Source organism: Halichoerus grypus, chromosome 5 (genome assembly GCF_964656455.1).
Source record: "Halichoerus grypus chromosome 5, mHalGry1.hap1.1, whole genome shotgun sequence".
NCBI lineage: Eukaryota > Metazoa > Chordata > Mammalia > Carnivora > Phocidae > Halichoerus > Halichoerus grypus.
In genome coordinates this window covers 91,152,855-91,177,758 of record NC_135716.1, presented here as the reverse complement: position 1 = coordinate 91,177,758, position 24,904 = coordinate 91,152,855, and the positions used below count along the sequence as shown (strand labels likewise).

The 24,904-nt window shown below is 47.2% G+C and overlaps 1 protein-coding gene across 2 annotated transcripts in view; it reads right to left on the bottom strand.

Moving 5' to 3' along the window:
* The window catches only part of IGSF3 (immunoglobulin superfamily member 3), a 90,872-nt gene that overhangs the window by 28,448 nt on the left and 37,520 nt on the right, over positions 1 to 24,904 (bottom strand). Inside the window, exons 3-6 of one of the 2 annotated variants that reach the window (XM_036091800.2) lie at positions 9,981 to 10,358; positions 7,525 to 7,935; positions 2,844 to 3,233; positions 1,379 to 1,438 (exon numbers count right to left, since the gene is read on the bottom strand). In XM_036091800.2, the coding sequence (XP_035947693.1) occupies positions 1,379 to 1,438; positions 2,844 to 3,233; positions 7,525 to 7,935; positions 9,981 to 10,358 (1,239 nt within the window). The remainder of the gene's footprint in view (positions 1 to 1,378; positions 1,439 to 2,843; positions 3,234 to 7,524; positions 7,936 to 9,980; positions 10,359 to 24,904) is intronic. The other variant, XM_036091801.2, reaches the window with a different exon arrangement.

Genomic DNA, 24,904 nt, shown 5'->3' with positions numbered 1-24,904 from the left:
CATAACTAATTCGGCTTCAATTTTCTGGGTACCACCCACATGAAACACAACAATTTAAAATCAATCAATTAAATCAAATCCCAGATTCAGAGGCATACCCAATCACGGAGGGGGTACCAGCAGACACCCATAACCATGCATTCGAATCGATCTCTTCTCCCCTGTATTTCTCCCACAGGCAGAAACAGACAAAGATGAGCACCGAGCCCCGGCAGGTAGTTCGTGCTATGTTGAGAATGCCTGCTATCCATTCTGCACTGGCTTGTTCCACGTGAAAAATCCGTCTGGACAGGGTGGGAAAGAGGAATTTTCCCAGGAGGGCAACCCCCCCGGGAGCCATACCAAGATGATTTCTGGAGGTGAGGAGGCTCCTGCTTAGCCACCATCTACAGCACTAAGAGGCTAAAAGCATGGATTTGGAGGCAGGCAGACCTGGGCTCTAGGCCCAGGTTTTACTGCTTCCTAATTCTGTAATCTTGGGGTTCTTCCTTAACCTCCCCATGCTTCCATTTCTCATGTGCAAAACGGAGGCACTAAGAGTTCCTACTTCTTGGGGTCACGACAGTGACAGTATTGGAGGAGATAATTATGTCTCATTATCATCCTCGTTACTAATAATTCCTCTTTAGGTTACGGACTCATCCCCAGTATGATCGTTCCATGTGGGGAATCGAAAGGACAACTCCGCATCGAGAGATAAAAAAATCCCTTCGCTTGCCTCCGGCAGAAGAATGACGTGCAGGGCGTCCCTGCCATTCCCTACTGTCGCCCCAGTGAACTCTTCCAGAAGCCCTGGCTGGGTTACGATGGGGGCTGCTGCTTGGGGCTCTGCTGCTCGAGCCAGCTTGGAAGAACCGCAGGGGCAGATGCGGACCCCTGAGAAGAGAAACCAGGCCGGAGGACTGGGCAAAGGCAGATACAGACCCGGTGTAGCCTTGCCTGTTAAGACTAGATCCGAGCGTCCCCGGGCCTGAGAAAAAGGCAGCCGACAATTTAAAACTCTCTGGATTAAGCGAAAACTAGGACAGACTACTGAGAATCTGACTGCATGGGCGCCAGTGAAATTTCCAATTAGGAGGTGGGCGATGCAGCACAGGCTAAGCGCAGAGCAGTGGATCTGGAGTGAGAAGCGAGTGTTCCTAATGCCACGCACGCTCAACCACTAACGGAACTGGCTGGGCCACTTCTCTGCATGGTGCTCTCGCTTCTCCATTCATGGGATGGATATGATTTGGGCCTCTACGGGGATTTCAGGGGTGGGAGCAGAGAAAGAAATGATCTATGCAGAAGTACTTGGGCTCTTAGAAGGAAAAGCGCCATTAAAATCCAAGGTATTATCACCATTCCCGATGTGATCATTGTACTTTGGTAGACTTACCCAAGTGGCCTTGGGGCAGGATCTGGTGGTGCTGAGGGACTTTAACTACCCAGTTATCTGCTGGAAAAGCAATACAGCAGGCCACAGATCATCAAACAAGTTCTTGGAAGGGGTGGGGGGACATCTCTAAAGTACAAAAGATCTAGGGGAGTAAAACAGCGTGGCTGCCCTTCACTGGATCCTTACAAAACAACGAGGAATTAGTTGCAGATTTAAAAGGAGAGAGTCCGTGGTTAAGGCAAGCACAAACCGACAGAAAACAGTCAAGAGAGTGGGCATTCAATTCAACAATTTCAACTCTACAAATACTCAGCAAGCACCTACCCTACGCAAAGCACCATGCTAGGCATTGCAAGGAAAATTTTGAAAAAAGTCTAAGAAACAAAATAATTTTGAGATAATTAGGTGTGTGTGAGAGATTTCAAAAAATAAATAAGTAAGTGCGAAAGAAAGGAATCCTGTTGGTGAGAAAAGAAAGAAGTGGCAAAACACCCCTATGTCTAATTTTTCCTTCTCGCTTGAGGAGAACTATATTAAAAATGTAAAAGTGTAAATCAAAACGTAGAGGTAACCTTTACAAGGCTAAGGGAAAGAACAGTTTGAGCAGCTGAGAAAAGGTTAAAGGTTAGTTTAAAAACTTCACTGTCTTGTTTAAAATCAGGGCATGATACGCTTTAATTCTCTTTTTACTAAAAACAGAACTATGAAGAGAACTGAGATGTTAATAACATCCTGAATCTAGGGGATGAGTAAACCCAGTAGGAGCAAACTCAGGGAGTGCCCCGAGTCCCCAGCCACAACCGCTCTCCACCCAGACAAGGCCAGCTTCCGTGGAGACAGGAGCCCAGCCATAGATAGCCTCGGAAACCCGCTAAGCTTTAAGAGGACGGCTATGCTCCAGGAAGACAGGAGAGGTCCCACCCACTGACTTTTGAAAACACAATTTCAATAGGGAAGAGACCCTTAGGGAAATGGCAACCCTTATGCCCAAAAACCCCAGACAGCAAATCTTTTTAAATAACGTGCTTTATGATTGAACATTCTCCCATAAAAGACCAACCCTCGTGAGATTTCAAGGTAGGCATCTGCCCACTTCTGGGCATTTAATTCCCACGTGGGAGCAAACAGCCATTCCTGGATTCCTGATTTTCCTCCAAGCTGAGCTGGCACAGCTGGCGTTTATAGAGGGCTGTTAACACTCGGCTCTGGGATGCCCCTTCCAGCCTGCAAACACACCCCAATGCTCTGCATGACTGGGGGGGTTGCTAAGTGTGGGCAGGCGAGCCAGAGAAGGGAGAGAGATTAACGGATTTCTCTGCCAGCGTTGATGGAACCCTTGAGTTCCACGAGCCCTGCCCTCCCCTCTGCCCACACAGCTCATCTGTCCCCCCGACTTCTCTTCAATGATGCCAGCTACAGACCAGACCAGGGGGAGGAGAAGGCGGCAGCATGTCTCTCTACTTACTGATGGGGAGGACTATGATGGGGATGTTCTTGGGCCGCTTGCTCTCCTTGTCGATGAACTCCCCGGTGACCGTTTTCTCTCTCTCTGTCACACGACAGTTGTATTTCCCGCTGTCTTCCTGGCGGAGGTGGTAGATCTTCAGCACAAAGACACCGTCGCTCTCTTTAGCCACTTTCAGCTGGCCCCTGGCTTCCCGATGGGCGAATTCACTGTTGAGGACCGGCACGGCGTTAGGCCCCATGCTGGCAATGAGTGAGCTGTTGAAGGCCCAGGAGACGGCAAAGTAACGGTCAGGAACGTTCTGAGCCTCCAGGATGCATCTGAACTCCACCTGCTCACCCACCGTGTACAGCCGCTTCTCTGTTTCCAGCCGAACAGTGAACTCTTTGTCTAAGAAAACAAATAACAAAACGGATGCATTCTGGGTGAATGCGGACCCCACCCCTCACCCCCCCCATCCCAACTGTATCAGCAAATTCCCACTACCCGTGCCTTCTGTGTAGTGCTAACCACAGGGAAGGCACCTCCCCACTTGTCTTGGGAGAAAAATCCAACCCATGCCCAGGGGATCTGAGGACTAGAGAAACTCCTGAATGTCACAAAGCGAACTCAAAGGTAGCTAGACCCAGGCAGTCTAAGGGGCTTGCCATCCCAGTTGAGACAGAGAGGGCTCTGTTTGCAGCCTGTGATGCCCTGGATTAGACCCCCAGAGGTCAATAAGGAATATCATTCCTGACATCACTTACCCAGGTCTAGCCCTGACCTATACTCCCGGAACTCCATTTAAGCAACAGGACTACAAACATTTTCTGCAGATGTGGTAGGACCCACCCCCACTGAGACGTGAGAGACAAAGTTACACGGTGGCCTAGGCGCTGACCCCAATGCTAAGAAATACTCAAAAATGTACCTATAATTGAGATATGTTCTCCAGCCCCATGTGCACACTGGAAATAAGACACAGGTAAGACAATCTCTAACAAAATTCCGCAGGCAAAGTGAAAGCAAATGTCTCTCCACCAGTCACCACCTGTCAGATCAAATCTCGAGAAGGAAGGGGACAGCTGCTGCCTCAGTTTCCCATTCCCCAAAGGCCAGTCCTACGAGGCAGGAGTTGAAAGGAATGGGTTTCGCTCTGCCACCCTAGCCTAGAGGAACACACCCACAGGGAACTGTGCCTGTATTATCTGCCAGACAGGGGCTCTGTGGTAAACCCAATTATAGTCACTTGACATCAATGATATTAAAAAAAAAAAAAAAAAAGCACCCCTTCCACATAAATGGCATGGAAGACATGCAAATGGGTGCCCGAGACCTCAGAACTTTCCATTTCCTCAGAGTTAGGCTGACTACCACTGTGGCTTTCTACTTGTGGCAGCCAGAGACTCTTCTACTCTCGTGGGACGATCCCCAATGGCTTGGTGAAGCCTTCCCATGCCCAGGTTGAAGACCCAAGATTTACAGCGAACCACCTCCTTCCTGTAGAGCAACTGGTCCTTGGTGATGATACCCAATTAAACCTCTAGAAATTGCTTTATGCTTTTTCCAATGCCCCCTCACTCTTCAGTTCCCTGAAGTTTGGCTTCTGGCCCTTCTCCCACACTTCACTGACTTAGCAAATGTCACCAATGATCCGCCCATCCCCACCTCCGCCATCACACCAAAGGCTTCTCTCAAGCAGGTTTCTGGACCCGTTCTCCGCCCTTGGGTTCCATGATGCCTTCCTTCCTGTTTCTCCTCTTGCTTGACTGACCGCTAGGTTTCTCTCTCTTTCTCACTGAGACCTGCTGTTGTCCAGGGCCCTTTGCAATGACTACCCCATGGGCTTCCCCCCGGCCCTCATCCCTCCCGGGTTCAGCACGGACAGTGCTTTATGACTGAGCATCTCTGTAAGATTCTGCATGAAGGATGGACTCCTTGACTAAAATTGACAAAAACAGTAGAAAAGACAACCAGGGCTGCCACCAGTGGGGAAGCAGAGGCTTTGAAGCAGGACTTGGCACGCTCTTGATACCTTTCCTTCCCCCTCTCTCCCTACCCCGATGCAAGGAACCGCCCAGAGCCCTGGCCTCAGGGCGCCCGGTAGGTAGATTCCCGTTCCGTGGCGGTGCTCCCCATCCTTCCGTCTCTAGCACCCCCCGGCCTGCTTTCCAGGCACTACCACCAACCCGCCCTGGCCTGACAGCTCTCTCCTACCTGGGCTCTCCACCGCAGGACCGACCTGCTTCATCAACCTCCTGCTGGCCTCCGTGGTGTTCTCCTTCTAGAACCCAGACCTCATTGTGTCACTCCTTGCTTGAAAATCTCTATTTCCCCCTCCCATTGTCTGCAACAGTGATTTTCAAACATTCCTTGGAGGGGGCAGGGGAAAGGGCAGTTTCTCCATGCAAAATCTTTTGTTGCCCAATATAGAAAACATTCGGTTGAGGCAAGCGAGGGAACGCTGTGGCCCTCAGCATGCCTTCCTCCAGGACCTCCTGGCAGGCCTCTAAAGTGCTCTTAAGATCCCAAGAAGGACAGCTTGCAAACACTGGGTCTATGGAATCAAGGCCGAGCTCCACACTCCAGCACGTGGGGCTTCAGACCTCCTCTCCTTCCTCCTCTCGTCACTCATTTCCGGGACTCAACCTCTGCCCACGCCGGACTCCTCTCTGCTGGCCAAACACAGGACACCTTTTTGTGCCCTTATGCTTGTCCCTCTGCTGTCTCCTCAAGCTTCAGACTCAGCTCCACTTAGCAAATTCGCTGCTTTTCCTGGATTTGCCTTCACTCTCCCATCCAGAGAAAACTTCAGGTGGCAAGAGCACTTCCTAGTCACTGTGTCCCAGGGCACTGTCCAGACAGCAGCATCACAAACCTCAGCATGCCCCACTTAGCCACCAGCCTTCACAGCTGCCCCTTCCTGGAACGCAGGCCCCAAGAGCTGTTCATCTCGGAATCCCCAGTGGCTCTCGCCAGACCTTCACTGCGGCAGAGACTTACTGAGTGTTTACCGAAAGGAACTAAGGGAAGGGCCTCAAGATGGGGCTGCAACTGTCGAACCTGAAAAGCGCGGGGGCACAGAGTAAAGTCATCCACTTTATTTTTTTTTTTATATCTAGTTTTCCCTTTGCTGGCTTAGTCTGAATACATTTGCTGGGCAAATTCAGAAAGTCCTAATCCCAAATTGGTAAGATTAAAATAAAGAAGATTAACTGATGCCACCTACTTTGAAAGCATTAAGATTCAAAATTTGGTCCAGACTTCTGAAGCTGATCGTAAAGCCATCCAGAAAGGGAAAGGATAAAGATGAAGTGCCTTCCCTAGATGTCTTAGTACTGGAAGATCCAGAAGCTGCTAACTGCTCTGGGCCCGACAGAGCAGATAAAGTGCTCTCTTTCTGGGAGCCGCCCCTTCTCAGAAAAGCCCATCAGATGTCCAGAGAATCCCTTCTGCCCTATTACCTGCAGAGCTGTGCTGGACAATGTGGGCAGTGGAAGAATCACTTGGGATGTGTACTGGAAATCCAGCTTCCCAGGCCCCCCAGCCCCACCCCAGGAGCCTGATTCAGGAATCTGTACCGTTAGGTAAGTTGGAAGCACTGCTCTAGAAGGACACAAGAACAAGTGGGAGAAGACCAGGACCCCTGACTGTATGTAGCAAAAGGGACAGTGAGGTCAAGGTCAGGTCCTGAAGAGGAGACCCCCCTGTACTGCAGCTCATCTCCCACAAACCACACCTCCAACGGTAGCCCCTCAGTAGAGGTGAGGAACAACACAGGAAGGTTCTTGGGCCACTTACTGCACCTCGATGATGACACAACGACCAAAGCCAGGGCACTGAAGGCTCGTGGAGAGCCTGCCCCTGACCAGCCGAGGCAGCCAGCAACAGGGGTCAGCTCTGATCTGGAGCCTGGCTGCACTCGGGGGGCACGGGGCAGTCAGAGATTGCGGGGGAATAATACAAGGAGTCAGGGAAGATCTCAGCCCACGGTGCCACCATCTTCTCACCCCAGCTATAAACATGTCACTCAGCCTCCTCAGGGAACCCCTTTTCCAGGTCTTTCACCCGAGAAAGTCGATACTCACCAGGCTGGCCTTGACAACCCGCCCTGTGACTCCTCCCAGGGCCCGACCATAAAGCAACTGCCCTCGGCATCTGCCCCACCGCCGACTTACCTCGCAGACCTTCTGAGGGACCCTGAAGTAATACGTGATAAAGTATTTTGGAAATTATAAAACACCACATATCTTAAGACATAGTGTTAATATAAAAAATAATAATTTAAGCCAAAGTGTCCCTAGATCATAATTTCAAACCTCTGATGGAAGGCTCATAATCTCAAATGTCTTCTACAAATGAAACAGGACTGGTCCCTGAAACAGGTAACGTCATCAAAGGGGACAGCCACTGTGAACCCAGTTCATCAGATACAAATGGTTTATGTGAAATCTCCTAATTTTTTAAAATGAATTTGTAATTCAAGAAAAAATATAAAATTCCACGTGGGTCCAAGAAACCATGCCTGTAAGCCAGATTTGGTCTGGCCTGCTCCTCTCCAAGACTCACTAGAAGGTCAGATCTTAGGCTCCCTCTACATTCCTAGTACCCTCAGAGGTCACCAGAGAAGAAGTCTGCCACCCTCCCGGCGTCGGACAACCCTCACCACCAGGTAGAGAGCGGGCACAAGAGAGAGACTGACCCGTGGGCTGGACGTTGACCACGGTTCCCTCGGAACGCTTTCGGGTCATGGCATACCACGAGCCGTCCGGGTCCTGGATCCACTCGGCGGCCTCACAGTAGAACTCGCCCTGGTCGGAGGGCTGCAGGTGGAAGACGGTGAGGCGGAAGGTGGTGCTCCCCAGCTTGTCCAGCCGCACCTCCCCCAGGCTCTGCCTCTGGGCGTACTCGCTGCTGGAGTGCAGCACGAAGTCTCGGCTCAGGGAAATGACCTCCGCGGGCTTCTCGCCCCCTCGCTGCCGGAGCCAGGCCACAGACAGGTGGCTGTGCTGGAGCGTCTCCGTGGCCACCTCACACGTGAGCTCCAGGGGGTCCTGCTCCACTTTGTGCAGAGTCTGGGGCACGGCCGTGGTCTGCAGGGTGTCGGGGATCACTGCAACACAGAAATGTCCCAGGTGCCCGGTCACAAAGCCACAGAAGCTCACCCTCGCGGCGGGGAGGGGCCTAGCCACCCACCCCCCACGGCCTTCAACAGTCACCGTGAGGCCACGGGCGACCCCGGATGGCACAGAAACAGAAGGAGTTGCCTGCTGGGATTTGGACTGCAATTTTTTGGCACTTACACTTACCTGTTTGGTATTTTAATAACACTTGGATAACAGGTAGGATGTATTTTGTTTCCCACAGTAAATGAACTCCCTGAAAATACCATGTAAAAAAGAATTCTCTTTTAGGCCAAATGAGATTTTGTTGTTCATTTTGGTACTGCGTCAAGATACTTTCACTTGGCTTCTGACCGATCTTCAAAAGGAAATCGTTCCTAGAAGTTGCAGTTTTATGTGTCTGTGCACCTTGCTGACTTCCTCCCCTTTCGCGGCCCCACCCCCACGTGTCCCCCCGCCCAACTCACTTCAGCAATGCAATCCTCTAGCAAAGCTATGTTGTAAAAAAAAAAAAAATCTTTGGTAGAGGGAAGCAACAACATCCTCAATTGTCTGGCGGGTTGAATTTTCCTACAATGCATGTGTCAGAGTGGTCAGCGCTGGAAGGAAGCCTCAGTTCGGGTATTGCACCATGGCGCCTTGGTCAGAAATGTACTCTGGAGACTAAACACCCCCCTTCTCGGCCTGATGGGGTGTGATGGGGACACCCCAGTCACAACCAGTGCTGTCTTTTCTCAGTGCGTGATCTCAGGCCTGGGTTCTCACAGGCCTCCTCATGGGATGCAGACCGAGAGAAAGGAAAAGCAAGTTTGGCGTGGGGTGGGGAGGGGGGGATTTCAGTGTGGACAGCACTGGGCTGCAATGTTCACCCACATGGAGGGTCAACAATATCAAGGCTGTTCTGTTTTTCTGCTCACGTCATAATTTCCAAGCATAATTGTGATAATAAAAACTGGAAATTAAGATGTAGGCAGAAAAACAGATGTGGGAAAATTAAGATGTGGGCAGAAAACAGAACAGCCTTGATATCATTGACCCTTCACGTCAGCAAGCGTGGTGGCCCATGGCCGTCCACACTGAAATCTGTCCCCTCCCCTCCTGCCAACTCCCTCCATCACTCAGGGAGCACGAGGGCCAAGGGAGAGGGCTGGTGCATAATTCCTTACTCATGCAGCCAAAGGATCTAGGGGCGGGCTCCGGGTGTGAGCAAGGAAGGACCTGCAGGTGCATTTGCTTCCTGATTCAGCAGCGCCCCAGGGGTCTCAGAGCCCCTCCACTGCCCAGCAGTTTCGCTTCTCTGCTAGCTGATGTCATATGCTCCATCTTCGTCCTTTCTTCAGACAGATCATCAACCACAAATGTCCCTGCCTTCTATTTTCATATCCCCTTTCGCCAGCTACAGGGTCAGTTAACCTCTGAATTCTTGACACCTGCACTCGATCTTTCATAAGTTTTAGCCTCAGCCTTCTGTTATTTACAAATGAACCCACAACCTTTGTTCACTCATGCTACCAGTTAACCACTAAGATATCTGGGGAGCTTTGGATTTTTTTTTGTTTTGTTTTTGTTTTTGTTTTTTAAGTCAAATAAAGTTGCACTAAAAAAGAAGTGACTCAGTGATCTGGACTCGGTGTTTATTTCCTCCCCTCCCCCACAATCCATATGGTAAATCCTCATCTTTCCTCCCCCACCCCCCCAACGGTGTTTGGAGGTGAGGCCTCTGGGAGGTGATGAGGTCATGGAGGGGGAGCCCTTGTGAATGGGATTAGTGCCCTTATAAAGGGACCTCAGTGAGCTCTCTCATTCCCTTTCTGCCATGGGAGGACACAATGAGAAATCACAAGTTGGCAACCCAGAAGAGGGCCCTCACCAGAACCAACTGTGCCTGCCACCTTGACCTTGGGCTTCCAGCCTCCAGAACTATAAGAAATAAACACTTGTGGTTTCAGCCAGCCAGGCTGTGGTATTTGGGCATAGCAGCCCGCGTGGACTTACTGGGGCGGGACACTGGCCATGGGAAACGTCATCTCCTTACCCACTAGGTTCATCTTGGCACTGTAACTCCCAAAGTACCGCTCATCCGTGTTGGGCGTGTGGCACTCATACTCCCCGGCATCCCGGGCCTGGAGGTCGGTGATGTGCAGCAAGGCTGAGTTCCCCTGCACTCTCTCCACATAGATCTTCCCCCCGCGGACTCGCTGGGTGTAGATGGCGTAAGGGAAGGAAGAGTCCACCGTGCTGACGATTTGGACCTCGCGCTCTGGGGCGGATGGCAGGTAAATGGACCACTGGAAATTCTGCTCGGACGGCCCCTGGTAGCCACTCACGTTGCACCAGATGGTGATGTGGGAGCCCTCCGTGCGGTACAGGGGTCCTTCCTGGACGGCAACATGTCGCTGTGCCGACACTACACCTGTGGGGGACACACAGACATGCTCGCTTACTTCTCAGACCAAAATGCAGAGTAGGCAGCGATCTTCGAAAGGGTTTGTGATTTGTATGACATGATCATATAAATAGCTTGCTGGCCCCTTCTGAGGTGCTCTGTGATTTATAAATATTAATTAAAACACTCTGCAGTAAAGCTCTGTCCCTAATTTGCATGTGTGGAAATCTGACCATGCAAAGTCGCGGTTCTGTTACTTATTCAACGGCTGAACCCTAGGGAATTTCATTTAGTCCCTCTGTCATTTGTGTAGCAGTTTTTTATCTATTTATTAATGCCGTTTATAAAGTTTTTAATAAAATGAGCATGAAACGTTGAATCCTCGACACCCATTCCAATGAAAACAAATAAAAGCAACCGTCCTGCAGTCTGGGCCTGTAGGTCGGAGGTAATCCTGGGGCCCTCGCTTTGGTGCTGCACCCTCCGTGTTGGGGGCGGGGGGGTGGGCAGAGCCGAGCTCCTGCAGGCGACTGCAGCTTTAAGCTGAGTGCACACGAATGTGGAAGTACGTGCAGGGCCGAAGCATAGCCCTGCTGCCCAGATGCCCGCACACTGGCAATGGGGGGGTGGGGGACTGACAGTGTAGACCCGCCCTTCGGGATGGTGGCTCTGATTCCCCACCAGTCCCCCTGCCTTCTGACTGGGCTATGCTGCTCTGGGGTAGCCTCTGCCCGCCTTCTCCGTGTTCTTCTTAACACGGTCTCCCCCACAGACTCAGGAGCGAGGAAATATGATGAGTTTCATTTCTCATTCCATGCCTACAGCCTGAGCCCTGGAGCAGGGAGAAGGGGGCACACCCCCATGGCCTTCCTTCCCCTCAGCAGTGGCTGGGCATGCCAGTGAGGCGCAAGGGGCACGTGAGTTCCAGCCACAGCTCTGCCAGCAACTGGGACTGGCTGTGTCATCTTGGACAGGTTGCTTTTCCTTTCTGGATCTTGATCTCTTCATCTGTAAAATGATTTCTAAGAAGGCTTGGGAGTGGACCAGCACATACATCAGGGCTGGCTTTGTCACTTACTAGCTGCGATCTTGGCTAAGTTACTTAACCCTCTCTGAGCCTCAGTTTCCTCATCTGTAAGACGGGGATAATCACAATGTGTGCATCACAGAGTTATCAAAAAGATTCCGTAAGATAACATCTGCAAAGCCCCTGCCACAGGGTCTAGCCCACAATTACTCTTCAGTATAGGGCTGCTAGCTAAAAACCCCTCCTGGATGGAACATTCTGCAGCTCTGGATCCACAGCTCTGGCCAGGCATCACCCCAGGACATTCCAAGGGCCTCTTGACAATGACAGCATCTCTGGGCCACCCACCTCCACCCACAGCTGCAGCCCACTTCCACCATCCATGAAAGCTTTCCCTCTCCCTCTCCAAAAAGGAATTGCAGCTGCCCTAATGTAAACCTGTCTGTCGGAGATCCAGCTGGTGAACAGCCAGGACAGCTCAAGGACTAGCGGGATGTAGCTCTAGCGCCAGTCCGGGGCTGCAGCTTGGGGGAGGTGGGCAGTGTTCGGGCCTCATCTACCAGACGACAGACTTCACCAGAGACCCTACAAGGAAAGGCCTGTAATTCATGGGGAACCTTTTCTCCCAATCAAAATCTTACCCGGAACCCCATCCTGGCTTCATGAGCAGAAACCGGGAACTGAACAAATGAACGGTGCGAACCAAATCAACAGATCAAAGTGGTATGTGAATTTCATTGATCCATCCTGGTTGACAGCATTCATTACTACATCGAGAGTCACTGAGAAGACAGCTCATTAGTTATTTTCAGTCTGTGGAAATTTGGTGTATAGCGTTTTGACTGCGTACTCTGTCTATGACAACTTAAAATATCTATATGGTGACATTCTGAATCAAATGTTTGCACTACTCTAGAAACACAGAACTCTGAAAACAATTTAACTACATGCATAACATTTAGGTCTCTTCGTATTTCCGTGTATTGTGACACAAAAGCTACAACCCCTCGTCCCCCGCCTCCAGGAAGGCTACTAGAGGCAAGTCAGGAGGAGCCAGCTTCTTCAAGGCACTACCTCTCCACCTTGGATCCACACTGGAATCACCCCGGGAGCTTTACAACATAGCAGGGCCTGGCCCCCACCTGCCGTAACTGGTCTGGGGTGCAGCCTGGGCATCAGCATTTCTAAAAATTCAAACGCATGGCGGGGTCGACAACTGCTGCTTTCACGGGTCTCTACATACTGGCAACCAGGTGTCCAAATTTTAGAGAACGTCTCCTAACTTAAAGCTCTCGGTAGCTTTAAGCTCCTTCCTTCTGCAAAGACTCTCCACGAATTTGGGTCAAGAGCGTTTCATTCTTCTCTAGTGAATGGGTGCAGCGGAGGCCCCGTCAGATCCTGGCTATTGTGAGGCAACCCGGGGCTGAGCCAGCCTGCATTCTCCTCACAGACCTTACGAAAGCGCTTGACTGTCAGATCACACACATCACCCCCTGAAAAGTAAACAGCGTTAAGTGGCCTCAATGAGCCAGGGCATCAAGGTCAAAATGACTTGTCCAAGCCAGAAGCAGGTTATAAACAGCCCTGTCAAACAAATAAATAAATAAACACCGGACTGGACTTGAACCACACACATTCAGCTGCACCTGTTCATTCGATATCTCCTTCATTTCTTTCCTGCCCCACAAAGGGCCTTTGACCCCTGAAAACAATGCCATTCTTCGGGAATGGACCCTAACACAGAAGTAAAAATTACCTTTTTCTTCTCAGTTTAATTCCCTTTCTACACCCCACCGTCCACATTTCCTATTCCTGGCACTGCCCCTCATTTTCCGAGACAGTGCTATGTATTCAAAGAGACCCAGGTCCCCTACCTGGCCAAGGCATCCCCTGGCCTCACGGCCCCTTCCATCTCCCTTCTCAGCCTACAACAGAAGACTCCTCCCGGGCAGGGACTTTTTTATTATTATTACTTTTTTTCAGTTTAGACATTCCTATACTTTTTAAATTACTTTGCAATAAGTACACATCACTTCTGTAATTTAAAAAGAAAAAAACAAATATACACAGGATCATATATAACCACATAAAAAGGACTGGACACAAAAGGCAGAAAAAGAGTGGAAGACAAAAATAAGAGCAAAGAACAAGGGCAACAAATACAAAATAGTAATGTGTATAGTAGATACTAATCCAACTATATCAGGAATCCCTCTAAATGTCAATCAATGGTCTAAACATGCCAATTAAAAGACAGAGATTTTTAGAGTGGACCAAAACACACGACCCAACTATATCATATCTACAAGAAATCCACTCTAAATATAAAGACGCATATGGATTAAAGGTAAATGGATGGAAAAAAATATACCATGTAAACACTAATCAAAAGAAAACAGGAGTAGCTCAATTAATCTCAGATAGAGTGGATTTCAAAGTAAAAAAAAGTTATCACTGATGATGAAGGACATTACATAATTCTCCACAAAGACATAACAATTCTTAACATGTGTGCACATAACAACAGAGCACCATACTAGATGAGGCAAAAACTGATAGAACTGCAAGGAGAAACAGATGAATCCACTAGCAGAGCTGGTGACTTCAATACCTCTCTATGAGAAATGGACTGCTCCAAGAAGCAGAAAATAAGTAAGGACATAGTTGAACTCAACAACACCATCAATCAACTGAGCATAACGGACATCTGTTGACCACTTCATCCAACAGCAGCAGAGTACACATTCTTCTCAAGCTCGCATGGAACATTCACCAAAACAGACTGCATTCTGGGCCATAACACACACCTTAGCAAATTTAAAAGACTAGAAATCACACAATGTCTCCTCGCAGACCACAATGGAATTAAACTAGAAATCTGTGACAGAAAAATAACTGGAAAATCCCCAAACATGTGGGTATTAAACAACACACTTCTAAAGAACACCCGGATCACAGAAGAAATCTCAAGAAATATTTAAAAATATTTTGAATTAAATGAAAATGAAAGCACAACTTACCAAAATGTGTGATATACAGGCAAAACAGTGCTTAGAGGAAAATTCATAAAGTCAAAAGCATATATTAGAAAAGAAGAAAGATCTCAAATCAGTAATCTAAGTTTCCACCTTAGGAAAACAGAAAAGGAAAAGCAAATTAAGTCCAAAGTAAGCAGAAGAAATCACAAGAATCAGAGCAGAAATCATTGAAATTGAAACTAGGAAATCAATAGAGAAAATCATCAAAATCAAAAGCTATTCTTTGAACAGATCAATAAAATCAATAAGCCCCTAGCCAGGATGACTAAGAAAAAAGAGAAAGGACACAAATTATCTAATATCAAAAATGAAAGAGAAGACATCACCACAGGGCCCATGAAAATTAAAAGGATAATAAAGGAATCCTATGAACAACTCTGTGCCTACAAATTCAATAACCTAGGTGAAATTGATCAATTTCTTGAAAGACACAATCTGTGAAAACTCACACAACAAATAGATGATTTCAATAGACCTATACTTATAAAAGAAATTGATTCAATAATTAATAACCTTCCAAAGCAGAAAGCACCAGGCCCAGATGAACAAATTCTATTGAACATTTAAGGAGAAAAGTATACCAACTCTCTACAATTTCTTTTAGAAAACAGAAGGAGATGGAACACTTCCTAACTCATTCTGTGAGACCAGCACAAACCTACTACTCAAACTAGACAAAGACATTATAAGAAAAAAACAGACCAATATCCCTTATGAGCACAGATGCAAAAATCCTCAACGAAGTATTAGCAAATCAAATCCAACAATTTACAGAAAGAATTATATACCAAGACCATGTAGGGTTTATCCCAGGTATGCAAGGCTTGTTCAATATTTAAAAATCAATCAATGTAATCTATCACTTCAATAGGCTAAAAAAGAAAAATTACATGATCATATCAAGAGAAGCAGGAAAAGCATTTGACAAAATCCAACAACTATTCATCATAGAAAGTCTTGGTAAACTAGGAACAGAGGGGAATTTTTCCAACTTGATAAAGAGTATCTACGAAAAACTTATAGCTAACATCAGACTTAATGGTCAGAAACTCAAAGCTTTCCCACTAAGACCAGGTACAATGCAAGTATCTTCCCTCTTACTACTTCTTTTCAATATCATATTTGGAAGTCCTCGCTAATGCAATAAGGCAAGAAAAGGAAAATAAAAGGTACACAGGTTGGGAAGGAAAACTGTCTTTGTTCACAGATGACATGATTGTCTATATAAAAAACCTAAGGGGATTGACTAAAAAAACAAACCAACTCTGGAACAAATGGAATTTGAAATTTTGAAAACACAAAACCATTTACATTAGTACTCCCCAAAATGAAATAGTAGAAATGTAACAAAATATACAGAAAGTATATATGGAGGAAAGCTACAAAACTGATGAACAAAATCAAAGAACTAAACAAATGGAGAAAAATTCAATGTTCTTGGATAAAAGGACTCAATATTGTCAAGATATCAGTTCTTCCCAACTTTATCTATAGATTGAATGCAATTCCAATCAAAATCACAGTAAGTTATTTGTATACATCAACAAACTGATTCTAAAGTTTATCAGAGAGGCAAAAGACCCACAATAGCCAACACTATATTGAAAGAGGAGAACAAAGTTGAAGGGCTAAAGCTACCCAACTCCAAGACTTTATACTATAAAGTAATGAAAACAGCATGGTATTGGAGAAAGAAAGGACAAATAGATCAATGGAGCAAAAAGGAGTCCCCAGAAATAGACCCCCATAAATACAGTTAACTGATCTTTGACAAAGGGGCAAATCCAATCCAATGGCGCAGAGATAGTCTCTTCAACAAATAATGCTCACATAACTGTACCATCACATGCAAAAAAAACAAATAAGCAAAAAACCCGAATCTAGACACAGACCTTATTCCCTTCACAAAAACTAACTCAGAAGGAATCACAGACCTAAACGTAGTATGCAGAACTATAAAACTCCTAGAATATAACATAGGAGGAAGCCTAGGTGAGCTTGGGTATAGTGATGCCCTCTCAGATACAACACTAAAGGTATGATCCAGGAAAGAAATAATGGATAAGTTTCGTTAAAATTAAACTTCTGCTCTGTGAAAGACAAAATCAAGAGGAATTAGAAGACAAGCCACTGACTGGGAGAAAATATTTGCAAAAGACACATCTGATAAAGGACTGTTACCCAAAATATACAATGAACTTTTAAAACTCAAAAATAAGAAAAAAACCTGATTAAAAAATGGGCCAAAGACCTTAAGAGACACCTCACCAAAGAAGATATCAGATGGCAAGTAAGCATATGAAAGGCTGCTCCATGTTAACTCACCAGGAAAACAGAAATGAAAACAACAAAAAGATACCACTACATGCCTGTAAGAGAGGCCAAAATCTGGAACACTGACAACACCAAATGCTGGAGAGGACGTACAGCAAGAACTCTCATTCATTGCTAGTGGGAGGCAAAACAGTATAGCCACTCTGGAAGACAGTTTGGGGGTTTCTAACAAAACTAAGCACACCCATACCACATGATCCAGCAACTGTACTCGTAGTATTACCCAAAGGTGTTGGAAACTTTTGTTTCTACAAAAACCAGCACATGAATGTTGATATCAGCTTTATTCATAATTGTCAAAAGTTGGAAGCAATCAAGATGGCCTTCAGTAGAGATCAACAAACTGTGGTACATCCAGACCACAGAACAGATTTCAGCACTAAAAAGAAATGACCTTTCAAACCATGAAAAGACATGAAGGAACTTTAAATACATACTATTAAGTGAAAGAAGCCAATCAAAAAAGGCTACACATTATATGCTTCCAACCATGTGACATTCCAGAAAAGGCCAAACTAGAGACAACAGAAAGATCAGGGGTTGCAGCGGGTGGGGAGATGAACAGGCAGAGCACAGAGGATTTTTAGGGCGGTGAAAATACTCTGTACGATACTGTAATGATGAACACATTTTATTATACATTTATCCTGTGTACCACAGGAAGAGTGAACCCTAGGGTGAACTATGGACTTCAGGTGACACATCATAATGTGTCAACGCAGGTTCATCCCGGGTAACCAATGTACGACTCTGATGAGTGGTGTTGGATAATGCATGAGGCTATTTATGAGTGGAGGCAGGGGTGTACAGGAAATTTCTGTATCTTCCTCTCGATTTTGTTGTAAACCTAAAAAAGTACAGAGAGAAAATACTGGGTAATAGGATGGCAAGTGATTTTTATGTTCTTCTTTATCTTTTACTCCTCCCCACCCTTGTCCTCTGCAAAGAGTATGTACGAGTCATATTAAGTAGGAAATAAATTTAACCAAAAATAAAAATAATGTATGACTGCTGTATAAAATGTCTTCTGTATTGACTAATATGGTAGAATAAAAAAAATATATATTTGGTCTTTGTCCCTAGTTCCTGGCCCAGAGCTTGTAAAACCCTTGGAATTTCCTAAGGGATGGCAATGTCTTTTGTCATTCATAAAGAGCCCGTTTGGCCCCAAAGGAGTTATGCTAATGATTTAAGGCAGGCCTTTAGACAGTTTCAAGACAGCAGCTGGCCCAGCTTAGAGGGTTGAAATTTTCAACCCCACCCCACACACTCCAGGGAGGAGATAGGGGCAAGAGATTGAGTTCAATCACCAATGGCCAATGATTTAATGAACCATGCCTATGTCATAAAACCCCCATATAAAAACCCTAAATGACAGGGTTAGGAAAACCCCCGGGTCAATGTGCAGGGAGGGTGGTATGACTGGAGAGGACAAGGAGGTTACCCTCCATACCTTGCCCTCTGCACTGACTGGAAATGCAGAAATGCTGGAGTAGGACTTCCAAGGCCAGGCCATAAAAAGACACCAGGGTTTCTGCCTTGCTCTCTGGGACCACATACACCATGTGAGGAGGACATCTAAGCAGCCCTCTGGGCAGGTCTACCTGAGGCCTCCCGCCAACACCAGCATGTAACTGGGCCACACTGGAAGTGGGTCCTCCAGGCCCAGCCAAGATGACTGTACCCCGTCGGGAGCCACAGCCTCAGAGCCACCAGAGGTAAGATGCTCCTGGATTCCTGATGCATGGAAACTGTATGAGATAATGTTTGCTGTTATTTTTTGTGTTTTTTTGACTTTTGTATCATTTTAAGAATTTTATTGACAACTGCAGTAATTACTGCTTTCACAGAGCGCACACAGCTTCTCCAATCAAAATCTTTTTTTAAGACTATGATTTTTTTATTTTTTTATTTATTTATTTTTTAATTTATTTGAGAGAGAATGAGAGAGAGAGAGCACAGGAGGGGGGAGTGTCAGAGGGAGAAGCAGACTCCCCACTAAGCAGGGAACCCGATGTGGGACTCAATCCTGGGACTCCAGGATCATGACCTGAGCCGAAGGCAGTCGCTTAACCAACTGAGCCACCCAGGCGCCCAAGACTATGATTTTTTTTAGAACAATTTTAGGTTTACAATAAAATTGAGAAGAATTTATTGCTGTTTTCAGCCTGAAGTTTGGGGGTAGTTTGTTTTACACCAGTATTTGACCAACACCTGTGAGTCCTAAGATTTAATGAAAAACTGTGTTCCCTGCCCATGTTATGTGTTTTCTAGAAAAGAGGTCCATAAATTTTAAAAAGATTCTGGAAAGCAATTCAAGGCCCAGAAAAAGAATTAAGAATATTGCTTTAGACAGTGCATGATCATTAGGACTGGCCAGGTCCTTTTAGATTTTGTTGTGACAGTTTCTAGTCACATAAACTAACACAACAGTATCTATCACTTAACTAGTTTTTCAAGACAATGCATGTCCAAGGACGCTCTTTCTCCTTTGTTCCCAGATGAAACTGGCTAGGGGTAGTATGATTCAGGAGTTAGTGAGCAGGAGGGGTCACTGTGCCTGTGAAAACTAGCTTCTTATGCATTTTTTGGAATACGCCTGGGCTCAGGGAACCCACATCTCTAGGCAAAGGATCCAACTGCTACGTTCAAGATGCATGACTGAGCATGTCAAAGTGTCAAAGGACCTAGCTCACCACTCCACTTGTGCTCTTCCAGTTGTGGCCTCTACAATCTTCAAAGCTCCCTCCGCACCCAGCTGGTACAAATTCTACAAGCAACTCCGCCATGCTGGCATACTTCTTTATCCATACAATGGGAATAACGTAATGCACCATATCTCGATCTCACAGGTTGTAACCCCAGAGATCAAATAGTATTGTGAAAGCCATCCAATGAACATTTCAAGATTTCATTTTATTTCTGCCAACATGAGATAATCTAAAACCACGAAAAAAAATCTTTGTAAGTACAAGAGTGTAAAAGGAACATTGACGTTTAACTTTTGGCTAAAAATGCAAAACTGCATAGGTAGTAAAATTATGTTTAAAAAAATACTATACCTAGAAAACTGACCCCAGAAAACAACGATCCTGGGCTGAATCTTTGAGTGCTGAGAATATGGGTGACTCTCGCCTTCTCTTTCCTTTTTATTCTCCCATTATTTTATTTATTTATTTATTTTTTTTTTTTTTTAAAGATTTTATTTACTTATTTGACAGATAGAGACACAGCGAGATAGGGAACACACGCAGGGGGAGTGGGAGAGGGAGAAGCAGGTTTCCCACCGAGCAGGGAGCCAGATGTGGGCCTCGATCCCAAGACCCTGGGACCATGACCTGAGCCGAAGGCAGACGCTTAACAACTGAGCCACCCAGGCGCCCCTCCCATTATTTTAAACAGGCAAGTATGTGTTGTTTTTAAAATGCAGATAAAGGATGATAATGATTAGCACTTTAGGGTGCCAGACACTAGCCTCACTGCTGGCGTACACCATCTCATTTAATCCTCACACCACGAAAGGAAGGTGACGTCATTAGAGCCACAATGACCAGACAAGGAGATGCCCTTGGGGTTAAGCCACTTTCTCCAGAAAAAAGAACGTGACTAATACTTTTCTTAGTCTGTGGCGCATGCTGAATGTGCTAGGGGAACATCAGCGCTAAGTGAGGATAAACCACGGACTGGCTTTTCTTGCCAACCTGATCCTGACGACTATCATGGGGAATATATGGCCTCAAGTTTAAAATGCCAAACAGACCCTCTGCGGGGTGGAGACTGGGCCAAAAGCTCCCCAGAACGTAAGTTCCCGAGAGAGAGCAGTCAGGGAGGCGACTCCAGGGACAATGTCTGAAGATCCCCACTTTTTAGCCTTCAGCCAATGGAGGACAAGAGTGGCACGAGCTAAAAGAATCTCTGTGCGATCTCCTTCTGGACCAGGGGACAGACAGACACAGAGCTTGGCCTTGCCAACAACAGCCAGCACCTGTGGGACCCCGATCAGGTACCAGGCACCGTTCAAGGGCATCATGTGGATTAACGAATGTCAACGCTCACAGCAACCCCAGGAGGTATATTCTTAGTGTCTTCACTTTACAGAAGCAGAACCTGAAGCAAAGGGTGGGGGAAGACAGTCAATGAAGCCAGGCTGGAGACACCCACACCACCCAAAGCACCTTCACAGAGAAGGTCCCGCTAGGTCAGTGTCACCGCCCCCTAGAGGCAGCCTAACCAAGGTGCACGCGCGCACACACGGAATCTACAGAGCCAGGACAGCAGTCTGCCCTGCTTCCCAAGACCATGGGCACAAAGGCCTGTATCTCGGTCCTTATTTCCACTAAAAATATCCCCTGAAACAGCCTCTGACTCCCGTGCGTTCGTGCGGTGCCACAACCCAGCAGCAGATCTGAAGGGTGCAGCTAATTCCAGACTTTTCTCCCTCCTTGACCTTACACAGCACAGGCGGGGTTGTGAGACCTCAGCTGGTAATACTGAGCCTCTCTGTGCCTCAGTATCCTCATCTGTGAAGTGATTTAATCTTCAGCTGGTTGCTGAAGGATTAAATGAGTTCTTCCTTGAAGACTCTCAGCGCGTGGCCCATCGTAAGTGCTCAACAGGCAGGAAGCCACCAGCTGCAGGAGGACCTGCAGTAGGAAGTGATGTTAGCTCTAGCTGTGAAACCAATTTCTCCCCCACACCATGACAAGGTGTATTTCCCAAACACAGCTCAACAACACCTCCTGTCCCGGGTGCTCTTCCTCAGTGTGACCTTGCCATCGGGGATGGGCTTTAATCCCCCCCCCTTGGGACCTGGGCGGGCTTGTGACCCTGTGGACGTCAGGGTCAGGTCATACACAAGTGATACAGCATCTGCTCTAATACCACGGAAGAACTCCGAGGGTCCTGAGGCTGCCGTGCTGGGAGGAAGCCCAAGGCACGTGGACGGGCCCCGGGGAGGGGGCCATCATCGCACTGCTCAGCCACAAGCAGCCTCCCAGCCTTGAATCTTCCCAGCTGAGCCCCCAAACACTGGGGAACAGAGAGAAGCCACCCCCACGATGCCCGCCCCAGTGCCGGACCCACAGGTTCCACGAGCGTAATAAAATGGTTGTTCTAAGCAACTGAGTTTTGGAGTAATTGGTTACAGGGCAAAGATAACTGGGACATAGGCTACGCTTTCAACCAAAGGTTTCTGAGTACCTATTATATGAAGGGGGGCCCTTCACAAACTGAGGGAGAGATTAATAAGACATGGTTGCATGCTAAGCGGACAATCCCAAAGGAAATGCACATAACTGATCATTATTATATAACAGAAGGTGACGGCAGTGAGGTGCAAAGTGAAAAGATTAAGATCCCTCAGAAGGAGAAAGGTAGGGCGCCTGGGTGGCTCAGTCGTTAAGTGTCTGCCTTTGGCTCAGGTCATGATCCCAGGGTCCTGGGATCGAGTCACACATCGGGCTCCCTCCTCAGCGGGAAGCCTGCTTCTCCCTCTGCTGCTGCTCTCTCTCTCAAACAGATAAATAAAATCTTAAAAAAAAAAAGAAGGAGAAAGGTACAAACAGGCTTCACAGAAGTAGGGGCATTTGAATTGGGTCTTGAAGGATGGGCGGGGAAGTAAGTGCCACACAAAAACACGATAGTGTCGTTCCAGGACCAGCAAGAAGGTTGCCATGGGCTCTGGTCACATGACTGGAGGGTACAGGACTCTGCCAGGTGGGAAAGGGCACCGAAAGGCACACGGATAAAGTCAAACCTCTCCTCTGAGACAGGGGGAGCTGAGAAAGAGGCCAGCAGAGGAAAAGTGAGGACACAGATCAGATTTGTGTTTTTGAGTCCTCATTCTGGAGGTGGGTGGAGGACAGAGCAGAGGGCAAGAATGGAAGCAGGGAGACCGAATTAATAGTCAAGTGAGACAAGATGAGGGCCTGGCCTGGTTTTAAGTTCAAGGACAAAAATATCACTCATTCCTTCTCTCTCTCTCTTTTTTTTTTTTTTTTTTTTGGTTTAATTCCCCAGTGGTACCTAAAATAGAGCTTGTCTAAAGATGATGATTAGTTAATGTTAAATTATTGATGCTACTTCTAAGGAGGTATGACTACCCGCTACAGAACCAGCAAAGAAGATGGCAAACACAATGACTCACTTCACCCCAAACCGACTTTGATCTCCATGACATGTGTCCTGCTGAGTCATGACGAGGCTTCCTCGCTGTCTGCCTAGGGTAGGACTCCCAGGGAGCGAGCCCCTGGGCTGGGTCCCTGCCCCCCAGCTGCAGCCTCATTTACTCGGTCCTAAATGCTGAAGCCGCCACCTTAGAACGCTGCTGAACTACGACTTCAAAAATACTTTAAACATTCTAATATTTACTTCAATTAGAATATTTAAAACAAATGTTAATGAAAATATTATAAGCCTTCAATCTCTTCCGACTACCAGCCATCATCCTGCTTCCCCTCCTCAACTCCCCAAAGACTGGCACTGCTATGATTTAGGGATATACCACTCCAGACTTTTCTTAAAAATCCACGTACATACAGATACACACACACCTGTGTGTGTGTGTGTGTGTGTGTGTGTGTGTATAATCATTGAAAGTATCAGTCCCCACTTTTTTATATAAACACTTTGGGGTTCCATACAGACACGTTCCTTGGTTTTGCTCCTCGATGTTTTTGAGATTAAATATAATTCTAGTTCTTTCCTTTTATACAGCTATATGGTATCCCCTCCTGGGATTACACCGCAGTTTATTTGTTCCCCTATAGATGGATATTTACAGGATTTCTAAACGTTTTGCTATAACCAACATGTCCTTCTCTTTGCACATGCCTACCACTAGAACAGCACTCCAATGGGTCTCAAGGGATAACCTGCTTCCAGCTTATGACTCCTCAATTGCTGACCTAAGTCCCTTGGTCTAGAGCAGAACTAACCTACTTTGAGATCTGCAGACCAGAGGCCTTGAGGAGCGAAGGACCAGACTCTCCCAGAAGATAAGGTCTGACTACATGAAAACAGCGGCCCCAGATGCCAGCAACTCTGTTCAGGGTCACGTCCACCTCGGACGAACCGCCAGGGCATCTGCTTCTCCTGCTCACGTGCTCCCCTCCCTTCCCCTTTAAACCCTTCCAGCCTCACCTAGATGGGGAAGATGGTCTTCGAGACGTTAGCCCACCACCTTCCCAGGCTGCCAGCTTCCTGAAGAAAGCAAGCTTTCCTTTCCCACCATCCTTTGTCTGTCAAGTATTGGTTTTTGAGCAGCGAGCAGCTGAACCTGAATTCGGCACCTGTTCTCTGCCTGGGAACAGTACGTCTTTGTCCTCTCCTCGCCCAAATTTGTACAATCCCCTAGCTTCTCTCTCCTTAACCATTTAACCCATAGGGGAGACCTGAGCACTTCTAGGATGTCCAGGGCTCTTCCACCCATGACATGCTTGGCACTAGGACCAGCCCCCAAGACCGTATCTCCCTGCTCTTCTTCCTCAGTGCCCCCTCTCCTGTCACTCACCCCTCGCCATGGCCCTCCACTCCCTTTCCAGAAAAGGCAGGGCTAACGCCCCAGAGTCCCCCCTACCCTCTCATACTCACCTGGGGCCCCCTCACCCCCATCCTAAAGTTGGCACAGCATGGAAGCATCTGGAAAGGCACATGGGGGCGCCCTGCAGCCTGCCCTGACCCTACCGTGCTCATGGCTAAGGTAACAGACCCTTTTCCCAACTCCACCAGGACCAAAGGCAGCATATCCAGTGGAAAATGCTTATAATTGAATAGAAGTACCAGAATCTGCCTTCTATTTTCTGGAGGAGAAAAAAAATTAAAAGACGGAATCAGATTACTTGCCTGTAAATGCTCTCCCTGTAATTACCCTAGATCTACTGACCACTGTTTTCCTTCCATCCGGTTTCAAAGATAACAGAAATGGACTGTCAGGCAGATTGTTTTTAATAAGAGGGCAACTTCATGGCACAGTTCCCCTGCCAAGTCTGGTGGCCTAGGAACCACAAGCTTTGCGTGAGTTCCAGTAAAAGGACCCTCGCTCAGAACCAGCAAAGGCCTGCTCCTCCTCACCAGCGTGCATTTCGTAACTGTTGCTGCTAACACCCTTGAAGGGGGCACTTCTGGACCCGGGATGCCCCAGTTTCACCAAGTTCTCAGACTGGTTGAGAGGCATC